This window comes from Lipotes vexillifer, unplaced genomic scaffold, assembly GCF_000442215.2.
Source record: "Lipotes vexillifer unplaced genomic scaffold, Lipotes_vexillifer_v1.1 scaffold90, whole genome shotgun sequence".
NCBI classification, from domain to species: domain Eukaryota; kingdom Metazoa; phylum Chordata; class Mammalia; order Artiodactyla; family Lipotidae; genus Lipotes; species Lipotes vexillifer.
The window spans coordinates 1,157,034-1,169,750 of NW_006782310.1; the positions used below are offsets into that span (position 1 = coordinate 1,157,034).

General features: G+C 33.6%; 1 protein-coding gene across 2 annotated transcripts in view; it reads left to right on the forward strand.

Annotated features, from left to right (window-relative positions):
- RNF138 (ring finger protein 138) overlaps positions 1-9,907 on the forward strand; it is a 38,618-nt gene extending 28,711 nt beyond the window's left edge. The window contains exons 2-5 of one of the 2 annotated variants that reach the window (XM_007455166.1): positions 1,196-1,252; positions 2,095-2,206; positions 6,602-6,709; positions 8,294-9,902. In XM_007455166.1, the coding sequence (XP_007455228.1) occupies positions 1,196-1,252; positions 2,095-2,206; positions 6,602-6,709; positions 8,294-8,362 (346 nt within the window). In that variant the 3' untranslated portion in view covers positions 8,363-9,902. Of the gene's footprint in view, positions 1-1,195; positions 1,253-2,094; positions 2,207-6,601; positions 6,710-8,293 lie in introns of both variants that reach the window. The other variant, XM_007455165.1, reaches the window with a different exon arrangement.
- Positions 9,908-12,717: the final 2,810 nt, after the last annotated feature.

The following is a 12,717-nucleotide window of genomic DNA, read 5'->3' on the forward strand; positions in this document are numbered from 1 at the left end:
AGTTTTTATATTTTATTAGGGCATGTTCAAAACCCAATGATTATCTTTATTTGGAAGATTTAAAAACAGTTTAGAAAAACCTGTTACCAAGTTTAAATGTATAGATATGAGATTTTTAAAAAATAGGTGACATACTGCTTTTGGTAAATTCATAACATCCCTTTAACACATGCACTCTCCGTAGTTTGAATTTATTTTGAAAAGCAGTTTTTAGTCTCCACATTGTTAAAATACCACCTTTACCTGCAGAGACAGATTAATAACTGCTAAAAAGATGCAAAATAGTGGTTTAATAGTCTATTTGGGCAGGGAAGCTTTCTTGCAGAGAATGTGTGTGGAGACAACAGTATTTTCACAGAAGGGAAATGACTGTCATTGGAGAACATCTGTTAGGTAGATGATACAGTATTGCTTGTCCTTTTGTAAAAGAAAAATGAAAAGTCAGTTTTCTAAGTTTCACAACAGTTTTTTTGGTCCACTACCTATCTCATTTTTATTTTAGTGTTTCTGCTATTGAAAGGCCTTGTTTTTATAAAATTGACTGCATTGATGAAATTCTGTAATGCATGACTGACAATCCTCATATGGAATGCCCACTTTTCTCTCACGATTTCTCTGATACTGCATAAGACATGACTCTGGCATGGGGTCCCAGTGAGGACATCAAGTTATTCTGTATATTAAATGTTGGAAAGCCTAGTTCCTTTTTGGAAAATATAAACATAATGAACATTCAAATATTTTTTCCTAACCTACTCCATTTAGGAGTTGTAGCATCATTTTGGATGCTACAACCTTAAACTATATCCTAGTTACAAGTCAAGAAGTTCACAAATTCTTGATTCTACCCCAGCATTCAAAAACTAACTAGTCCAGGTAGAGGTAGGGGAGTCTCTTAATTTGAAAGTCTAAAGGACCTGGGGAAATGTTCATGCTATGGATTTAAGACAATTCTGCAAAATACTATATTCTCTATACTTTTGTAACTATGCCTAAATTAAGTTTTAAAGGACCTCATAAGCAGTCTTCTTATCACAATTTATTTGAAAAGTAATTAATGCCATAATTATATCATAGTTCAGAACTATTTGAAGTTCAGGCTTTTCAAACAAATTCAGAGTGGTTGTCTTTATTAGCAGTTAATGAATATTACTTGAAGTATTAACTTCTCCCCCTCCCCCCCATGCCTCTTAAGTAATAGGAGTGAAACATCCACATCTGATAACACAGAAACGTATCAAGAGAATACAAGGTAAGCTTTTGAATTTCTATTATTTTAGTAAACAATACCTATCACTGTGTAATAATGGATTTTTAAATTTAAAAAAATTTAAATTCAGTTAAATCATCAGACATAATGCATAAGTTAGCAGTTTAGAAATAAATGATGCAGTTGCTTTTACAGGTCACATTAAATTAGAAGCATGTAGCTCTCCTCTTTCACTGTGGTCCGATTTCTTCCATGCATAATTTAGGCAGAGTTGCCAATACTGAATTGTCCCTTGCTGAAATTGAGATATTAAAACCCAGTGATGCCTGATCCTCAAAATATTTTGAAATGTTGATCATTCTGATGGCTGATGCTTTTGTTTTTCACTTTTCCTATGAATTTTGTATGTTAGAGTCTTAGAACTAGGATAAATTAAAGATACACCATATGGATGTAAGTCTTTTAAAAGTTTTAATTTCCTAGATATGGTGTTTCCATACTGGGACACCATGGGATATTTAGAATTTTCAAGGGACATACAGTGACATCTATTAGTTACAGGAATGACTAAGTTAACTTGTTTGAATCTAGCTACTTTAATAAATGAGACAGCTAGGTTTGTTATTATTTTTGTTTAGGCCTCTTGTAGAGGCACCATGAAAAAATTTCCTAGACACTAAGGGTACTGTAAACTGAGATTGTTTAGGAATATCTATTGTAGATTATTTATTGAAAACATAGTTTTTTAAAAGTGAGACAATCTTTGATTAGTCTATAATTATAACTTTTAAAGAAAGAAATAATAATTGGTCAAAAAATAGGAGCTCATCATTTTTATGTTATGATTTCAAATTCAGTATGCTGCATTTAAAATTGTTTTATAGTTCTTCTGGGCATCCCACCTTTAAGTGTCCCTTGTGTCAAGAATCAAATTTTACCAGACAGCGTTTACTGGATCACTGTAATAGTAATCACCTATTTCAGATAGTTCCTGTGGTAAGTATGTATGTTTAAGACAGTCTTCTGTTTAAGGTATGCTGTCCCATTTATTTCACTTCATTTGTACAAGGGAAAGTGGTTACTTTAAATTTTGTGGGGCATTGTCAGTAAGGTATATTTTGTCAACAAAGGATTGATGACTGTGAAGCAAAATGAGATATTTAAAATCCCAGTAACTAACTTATAAAAAGGCGTATGCTTAATTGTGAGGGTAAAGTACGAAAATAGCCTGGAAAAGAGTGAAATAAGAAAAGGTGAACTGAGGACTCATTACCAAGCAGTAGCATTGTAAATTGTATCCGTGCAGAGTGTAGTATGTGAGTGCATAAAGCAAGAAAGGAAAAGAATCATACTTTCTTTTTGATGCATACATACCTGTTTTTTTTTTTTACATCTTTATTGGAGTATAATTGCTTTACAGTGGTGTGTTAACTTCTGCTTTATAACAGAGTGAATCAGCTATACATATACATATGTTCCCATATCTCTTCCCTCTTGCGTCTCCCTCCCTCCCACCCTCCCTATCCCACCCCTCTAGGTGGTCACAAAGCACCGAGCTGATCTCCCTGTGCTATGCGGCTGCTTCCCGCTAGCTATCTACCTTACGTTTGGTAGTGTATGTATGTCCATGCCTCTCTCTCGCTTTGTCACAGCTTACCCTTCCCCTTCCCTATATTCTCAAGTCCATTCTCTAGTAGGTCTGTGTCTTTATTCCCGTCTTACCCCTAGGTTCTTCATGACATTTTTTTTTTCTAAATTCCATATATATGTGTTAGCATACGGTATTTGTCTTTCTCTTTCTGACTTACTTCACTCTGTATGACAGACTCTAGGTCTATCCACCTCATTACAAATAGCTCAATTTCGTTTCTTTTTATGGCTGAGTAATATTCCATTGTATATATGTGCCACATCTTCTTTATCCATTCATCCGACGATGGACACTTAGGTTGTTTCCATCTCCAGGCTATTGTAAATAGAGCTGCAATGAACATTTTGGTACATGACTCTTTTTGAATTATGGTTTTCTCAGGGTATATGCCCAGTAGTGGGATTGCTGGGTCATATGGTAGTTCTATTTGTAGTTTTTTAAGGAACCTCCATACTGTTCTCCATAGTGGCTGTACCAATTCACATTCCCACCAGCAGTGCAAGAGTGTTCCCTTTTCTCCACACCCTCTCCAGCATTTATTGTTTCTAGATTTTTTGATGATGGCCATTCTGACTGGTGTGAGATGATATCTCATTGTAGTTTTGATTTGCATTTCTCTAATGATTAATGATGTTGAGCATTCTTTCATGTGTTTGTTGGCAGTCTGTATATCTTCTTTGGAGAAATGTTTATTTAGGTCTTCTGCCCATTTTTGGATTGGGTTGTTTGTTGTTTTATTGAGCTGCATGAGCTGCTTATAAATTTTGGAGATTAATCTTTTGTCAGTTGCTTCATTTGCAAATATTTTCTCCCATTCTGAGGTTTGTGTTTTGGTCTTGTTTATGGTTTCGTTTGCTGTGCAAAAGCTTTGAAGTTTCATCAGGTCCCATTTGTTTATTTTTGTTTTTATTTCCATTTCTCTAGGAGGTGGGTCAAAAAGGATCTTGCTCTGATTTATGTCAAAGAGTGTTTTGCCTATGTTTTCCTCTAAGAGTTTGATAGTGTCTGGCCTTAAATTTAAGTCTTTAATCCATTTTGAGTTTATTTTTGTGTATGGTGTTAGGGAGTGATCTCATCTCATACTTTTCTTCCATCTATTTGTATCATCAGTGTCTTATAATTTTCTGCATACAGACCTTTTGTCTCCTTAGGTAGGTTTATTCCTAGATATTTTATTCTTTCTGTTGCAGTGGTAAATGGGAGTGTTTTCTTGATTTCACTTTCAGATTTTTCATCATTACTGTATAGGAATGCCAGAGATTTCTGTTCATTCATTTTGTATCCTGCTACTTTACCAAATTCATTGATTAGCTCTAGTAGTTTTCTGGTAGCATCTTTAGGATTCTCTATGTATAGTATCATGTCATCTGCAAACAGTGACAGCTTTACTTCTTCTTTTCCGATTTGGATTCCTTTTATTTCCTTTCCTTCACTGATTGCTGTGGCTAAAACTTCCAAAACTGTGTTGAATAAGAGTGGTGAGAGTGGGCAACCTTGTCTTGTTCCTGATCTTAGTGGAAATGCATTCAGTTTTTCACCATTGAGGACGATGTTGGCTGTGGGTTTGTCATATATGGCCTTTATTATGTTGGGGAAAGTTCCCTCTGTGCCTACTTTCTGCAGGGGTTTTATCATAAATGGCTGTTGAATTTTGTCAAAAGCTTTCTCTGCATTGACTGAGATGATCATATGGTTTTTCTCCTTCAATTTGTTAATATGGTTTATCACATTGATTGATTTGCATATATTGAAGAATCCTTGCATTCCTGGGATAAACCCCACTTGATCATGGTGTATGATCCTTTTAATGTGCTGTTGGATTCTGTTTGCTAGTATTTTGTTGAGGATTTTTGCATCTATGTTCATCAGTGATATTGGCCTGTAGTTTTCTTTCTTTGTGACCTCCTTATCTGGTTTTGGTATCAAGGTGATGGTGGCCTCGTAGAATGAGTTTGAGAGTGTTCCTCCCTCTGCTATATTTTGGAAGAGTTTGAGAGGTATAGGTGTTAGCTCTTCTCAAAATGTTTGATAGAATTTGCCTGTGAAGCCATCTGGTCCTGGGCTTTTGTTTGTTGGAAGATTTCTAATCACATTTTTAATTTCAGTGCTTGTGATTGGTCTGTTCATATTTTCTATTTCTTCCTGATTCAGTCTTGGCAGGTTGTGCACTTCTAAGGATTTGTCCATTTCTTCCAGGTTGTCCATTTTATTGGCATACAGTTGCTTGTAGTAATCCCTCATGATCCTTTGTATTTCTGCAGTGTCATGTGTTACTCCTCCTTTTTCATTTCTAATTCTATTGATCCGAGTCTTCTCCCTTTTTTTCTTGATGAGTCTGGCTAATGGTTTATCAATTTTGTTTATCTTCTCAAAGAACCAGCTTTTAGTTTTATTGATCTTTGCTATTGTTTCCTTCATTTCTTTTTCATTTATTTCTGATCTGATTTTTATGATTTCTTTCCTTCTGCTAACTCTGGGGTTTTTTTGTTCTTCTTTCTCTAATTGCTTGAGGTGCAAGGTTAGGTTGTTTATTCGAGATGTTTCCTGCTTCTTAAGGTGGGCTTGTATTGCTATAAACTTCCCTCTTAGAACTGCTTTTGCTGCATCCCATATGTTTTGGGTCGTCGTGTCTCCATCGTCATTTGTTTCTAGGTATTTTTTTATTTCCTGTTTGATTTCTTCAGTGATCACTTTGTTATTAAGTAGTGTATTGTTTAGCCTCCATGTGATGCATACATATCTTTTTGATGCCATTTTGAGGGTGTGTATGAGAGTGGTGAGACCTTTTTTGATGACTGAAGGAGAATAGAGCAAAGTGCAGGATTCCAACATTGTGTTAATGGTTCTACAACTCCACATTTGGAGCATGAGTTTCAATTTCAACTGTATATCAAACAGGAGAAACTGAGCTGGAAGAGATACTTCCCTATTTGATATGTAAATATTTTCTTCAGAAATTAGAAGGAAAATGTATCAAAAGATAAAATAAGGATTATGGATACATGTTAGCAATTTTAAAAGAAGTTGTGGAAGAGTATGCCCCAGTATGCCCTTAAAGTCCTGGGTTGCGCTAAGGGAGATACCCTCCCTACTTTGCTCATTAGGAGAGGGTCTGTTACTGTTAAGTAAACAGATACAGTGCCAAAGACATCTCCAGGGGAAAATCTCATATTTAAGAGATTTCATTTGTTTTATATTGCATTAGTGAATTTTTGTTTCTGCATTATATTTAACATAGCCCAAACTTTGGCTATAGTCCAGTTACTAAAGTTCTGTTTTGTTCCATTTCAGCCTGTAATCTGTTCACTTTTTAAGATGTACTTACTTCATTTGAAACCTTAAGGGTACAATTTAAGGCTTCCTTTGCTTTCATCTTACTTATAAATTAAATTAAGCTAATAATAATAGTTATATCACAGTTATTGTGTGGCTCTAATGAGATTACATACTGGTTACTGGTAATTATTATTACAGTTGGTTAAGGCTGGATATGGTGTTTCTGTTAAAACAGTAGAATAATCACATTTAAGTAATAGAATATGTTAGATCTCTCTTTATTGTGTTGTGTTGGATTAGTGTAATTTATCTAAGGTAATTTGGTCTAGAAATAATCTAGTCATGAAATTTGGCCCTTAGAAATGCTTTTCATGTAGATTTTTTTCTAACATGTTTTAATACTTTCAATAGTGATGTTTGGTTATTTTCATTATTTTTTATTTGAAATATTGTGTTTCTTATAGACATGTCCTATTTGTGTGTCTCTTCCTTGGGGAGATCCTAGCCAGATTACTAGAAATTTCGTTAGTCATCTAAATCAAAGACATCAATTTGATTATGGAGAATTTGTGGTAAGTGAGTTTTTCAAGATTAAGAAAATACCATTTAAATATTGAAGTTAAATTAACTTTTTCAATCTAGACTTGAGTTTTGAGGCAAGATGTATCATACTGGATGGTTATAGAGCAAGTTCTGTTGTTTTTATGATAATATAGGTGAATTTTGGTTTGTTTGAATTTACTGTCCACCTTCTATATTAGAGAGATAATTAATAGAGGAAGAGCAAACCCCCAGATTAACAAAATGATATATATGAAAACTGTCTAGATTTAAGGAAAATTATACCTGCTAGAAAAGTAAAATTGGTATGACAGATGGAGGATGTATTTCTCGTGTAGTGTAAGTAGCTTGTTAAACTCATAATAGATTTCTTATATCTGCACGTGAGACACATTCTTTTTAAAAATGAGGGAGTTTATTTATGTAAAGCCAGGTTGAATGGCAGATTCTGGCCTTAACAGAGTACGTGAGGGAAGTTATATAATATAAAAATGGATCCCCAGAGCAAAGCATGAGGTTAATTTCTACTTCCCAAATGTGTCTTGATAGTTACAAAAAAAAATTAGATGACTTTCATTTTATTAATTGTGAAATTGTATTTTATTCATCTTCAATGAATTCAAACCTTATCTAATTCAAGATTCAGCCTGACAAAAGAATGGTTCATACTTGTTTTCCAGTTTATGTAATAAGCACAGACATGTGCAATTCTGAGAATGGCATGAACAGAATTTCCATTTCTTCTGCCCTCCAGTGTTGAAATTATGTCATTCTTAATATATATATTTTTTATTTTGTGTAATTTGCATTTTTTAGTCATACTATATAAAAATGTATATGTAATAATATTTCAAATATATGTAAAATTCAAGTGTACTCTGATAATTTTAGTAGTTTTATGAAGTAATTATAGGTTATTCTTAAATTCTCAATGTAAGAAAGGTTACTGCATCTGGAGAACTATGTGTTTGGAAAAACAAAAATTTATTTTGTGAACTGCTTTTGATCTCATTGTCAGATTGTTTTACCTTGCTACAGAAGAACATGTAATTTCAGTGATTTGAGATTGTCAAATGGAGCCTATTTTAAAGCAAATCCATGGACCATAATTGAAAGGAAATAGAATTTTTCAAGTTATGGAGTAGTAGTATAATCAGATTGAGTGAACTGTAGTTTTTACCTTTATGTTATGATTAAGATGATGTTAATTCAACTGTCTTAATGTAATAAGTGCTTATTTTCTTTAAAATGAATATACCTTCCGACATTGGCATTCTTTTCTAGAGATGACAGAAAATTTATGATTGTGGGTTACCCTTAACTATACTACTTTCAATTAATAACTTATCATAAAGCACTGTAACTCTCAAATTTCATTGTCTGCTGATCATCTGTTGTTTATCAATTATTCCTAAATAATTATAACTGAATTTTTTAAATTAAAAGTTCAGGTATTTAGTGCTTATATTTTAAAGAAGTATATGGTGTAACATAAACTGTTTCAAGTATGTGTAATGTGTATCAAGATGTGTAATGTATTAGACTAAGTATTGAGTATGTTTTTCCTATTGACATGTTAATGTTACTGTTTTTAGAATCTTCAGCTAGATGAAGAAACCCAATATCAAACTGCTGTTGAAGAATCTTTTCAGGTAAACATCTGAAGTCTGTAGATGTCTCTGCATCTTTGTACCTGCAAGTGCCATCTTTAAGGAGAAAACTACATGAAGTCGCCGTTTCAATAACTTGATGTGTATATTAATAAAAGTAATTCAGTCTGTTGTTTTAGTTTTTAATTGAAAAATAAAGGTGGGCCATCTAAAAACTTCATTCTCTTGATAAGTTAAAAGATAAAAGTTAGGACATTATCTTTAAAAGCATTAAAAGGATTACATTTCATTAATGTAATGGTGAAAAGGGAATCCCTGTTGTACTTATCTTTTTATATTACATATTGAATTTTTCCTTGCTTTTGAAATTTGGTGCAGTTCCTCCCATTGACATTATTGTACACAGGTAACACAGTACCAAATTGTGAAAGATGTGATTGATATAAACCTAACAAATCTGAGCCAGTTATTTGAGTTGCAGAATGGAGGCTTGAAGTGCTAAATGAAACAATCCAAAGGAAACTTTTTTAAATACAGATTCTAGCAGAAGAATTCAACTATTATAAGAAAATTGTATTTATATAACGTTTAGTATTTTTGAAGACTAGTGAGATTTCTTTACTAATTTTGACTCTTTAAAAAGTGAAAGCTCATTGTATAGATATTTCCTTTTTGCTGTTAGAAGGAAATATCAAGAGAAAAATTTATTTCTTTGGTGGGCAGTTGGTAATTTCGTATCTTGTTTGTTTGGCTGACTAATTTGTAAGCCTAAAGTACAGTAAGCTGAATTACAGCTCTTTGGCCTCAGAACTTTCAATAGCAGAATTGCTGATTAGCTAAGATGAAACTTTTATTAGAAACTTTCAGTTGGTGATATTACATTCTATATATATATTTAAATGAGAGATTTGACTTCATCTCAGTTTAGAAATTTGTTCAAATCTAAAGATGTATATGCATATATACATACACTTTTGTATGTGTATATATGCATATATGCATGCAGTTTGTCAGGTTATATACAGAATTTCTATTAAGTTTTAAAAAATGCACAAGCAATATGGGATCAAAGTATTTATCTGATTTGATTAAAATTTTGTATGTCACCAAATTTTTAAAGTAACAGTCAAATGCTAAATCATCTACTTGGCTACTATTACACCTTAAAAATGAGTTTACACACCTACACAATTACCTGTTTATATGGTGCTCATTTGTTATCTTAAGGTAATGTGGGACTATAGTAGTGAGATGGATTCTACCAGCCACTCTGTTTCACTACATTTTAGTCAAAAACTGGGTTTGTTCTTAGTATTCATTAATGAGAATCATAAAATAACTTGTACTAGAAGGCCCAAATCACAGAATAAAAGATGAAGAGTGGATTAGCTGACATTCCATACTAATACATTGTTAATGCTTTCTTTAAAATAAATAACTCAAAAGAACATAAAAGAAAGTCTCAGAAGTAGTTTGCTGCTAATATATACATATATTGTATAAAAAGGTATATTTTGATTTTGTTAAAATCCTTGTTGACTTTTTCTACAGTGAACATTTTTTTAACTTGATTTAATAAAAATGTTAATTTTGGAAGTGGAGTTTTGTAAAAACCTTTTTCAGTCAAACAGTAATTTATGGGTAGTAATAACAATCACCAAAAAAGCCATACATGTTAACATATGCCTTGGTTGTGTCATTCGAAAGAGTGATGTTTACTATGTGCTTGAACATTTCTCTGTGGTTACATGAGTGTAATTGTAAGAATAGCTGTTTAACAAACTCTTTTTTAAAAAGACCTGACCATAGGTTTTTCCAGTTTAAGCAATAACTTTAGTACTTTCTTTCAAAATTTAGTACTTCCAGTATGTCAAGTTAAACCATTCTGAGATTTGAGAACTTCTTTAAAGGAAAATTGTAGAGATCATCTTGATGAAATTGTGTTTTGAAGTTTGTGGGTTAGTTAAATATCATTTATAGTCTGGTGTGTCTTTCACATAAGTTTTTTTCGTAAGGAAAATATTGACTTTATTTGCTTTTATCTGGGAGCTCCTCAGTATGGAAATGTTTGTTTAAAACCTCCCATCCTTTTGTCAGTGGATTAGGAATAGGGATTGGCTTTACAGATACACAGTTTAAATTCATGAGACAGTCCTTGTTTTTAATGTGCATAAAGCTGAGTCAGGATAAGGTAGGAAACTGTATTGATACTCTACCTAAATTTCAGAATACCACTTACAGGCCTCAACAAATTACAGTTTATGTTGTTAAACAGTCTTATTTGAGATGTATTGCTTTATTTTTCAATTAAACGTGGTTTTCTCCTACTTGTGTGTCTAATTAAAATTTTGTCTAGAGGCAAACATGGTAACATTTAACTCTCATAACTCACCCTGGAAGACATGTAGGAGATGACCCATTATTTTGCACTCAAAAAAGTGGATAGGAGAAAGATACCACATGCTGATGCTATATGTTGGGTTTAACTTTACAAACCTATTTTATCTTTATTTCAAATGTTAATCAACTTATAAAGGTATTTTATCAAGTGTTCACACAGCAGGATTTTCAGACCATGCTAGCAACCAGACAGAAAGCTAGTTAACTGCTTAACAGACATTTTTAAATGGAAAAGTTACCCTTAAATAAGGTATCAGGGTTCTAAGAATATATTGCCAAATACCATGTCACATACTTGTTGCGTGTTTAGCAAGTATTAATTACAATCTTCAGTGAATCATAACTTTATAGGAACCCTTTAGGGCTGCTCCTCAAAGAATAAACCCTCTCTGAAGGTTGTGATGTTTGTAGAAAAGGTGTGGCCCAGAATACATGTAAGTACATGTACTGTAAAACTAATAGAAATATGAATAAAGTACTAATTCCACGATACCACTTCATATGGAATATAATTTTCTAATTAGGCAGTACAGTTCTGAAAAAAGATGGGGAATGGAAATGAGTTATATCAAGAGATTAAAAGAAGATACAGAGACCTGAAAATGTGTGTTACAGCCTGCATCACCCCAACAGCGATTGTCCAATCCTTAGGCTGAGAAATGGGAGTGACTGCACTCTCACCCCGAAATGAGGAAGATAAATGTGTGTATTTTATTAGGTACTTGACTGGCAAACTTGCATTACATTATACCATGCAATTTCCTGTGTAATAAGATTTCTTAATAGATTGGTGAAGGATATACCATTGCAGAATGTAAGATGAACAGGCAGGGGAGTGAATACAGAGGAGACATTAATGAATTATAGCCATTCTAAGGAGGTTATGGAGAAGAAGAAAATACACAAGATGTGAGGGAGGAAATGGCATGTCTGTCTAAATGGGCAAAATAACGGTGCATGACACTGAAATTGTGAACAATAAGTAATCAGAGCACAGGTCAGGAAAAGTTGCTAGAATCCCATAAGTCCCCTTGTTCCTACTTGCCACTACTACCAACTTTTTTTTTTTTTCTGGCCATGCTGCGCAGCATGTGGGATCTTAGTTTCCCCACCAGGGATTGAACCCGTACCCCCTGCATTGGAAGCACAAAGTCTTAACCACTGACCACCAGGGAAGTCCCACCACCAACTTCTAATACCACAGATTGTTTTGTCTGTTTTTATACTCTTACAAATGGAAGCACTCAGTAAAAATTATATCTGGCTACTTTTGCTCAGTATTGTTTTGAAATATCTAGGTCAGTTTTGTAAATTGTCTTTTCTGTCCAGAACAGAAAAGCTAAAAAGTAGCTTCTAAAGCTACTTCTAAATATTTGTATGTGGAAGTTAAGTGTATTGCAAATGGTTCTTTCTCCATGCGTGTTGATACCTAGTGGTTCCATGTCTAGATAAAAGCTGAAAACTGACTGGTCTTCCCCTCGTAATAACAGGAAAAACAGGTGAAGAGTGTAACCAAATGGTTTTCCACTGAAACCAGGTAAGGATCTGACCTTTCTAATAAACTAGGTATAGGATGCTCTGTTTTCAGGGCATTTTGTAGGAACAAGGTTTTATTTTATTTTATTTATTTACTTATTTTTTTAACATCTTTATTGGAGTATAATTGCTTTACAATGGTGTGTTAGTTTCTGCTTTACAACAAAATGAATCAGTTATATATATACATACGTTCCCATATCTCTTCCCTCTTACGTCTCCCTCCCTCCCACCCTCCCTATCCCTCCCCTCCAGGCAGTCACAAAGCACCGAGCTGATCTCCCTGTGCTATGCGGCTGCTTCCCGCTAGCTATCTACCTTACGTTTGGTAGTGTATGTATGTCCATGCCTCTCTCGCTTTGTCACAGCTTACCCTTCCCCCTCCCCATATCCTCAAGTCCATTCTCTAGTAGGTCTGTGTCTTTATTCCTGTTTTACCCCTAGGTTCTTCATGACATTTTTTTTTTCTTAAA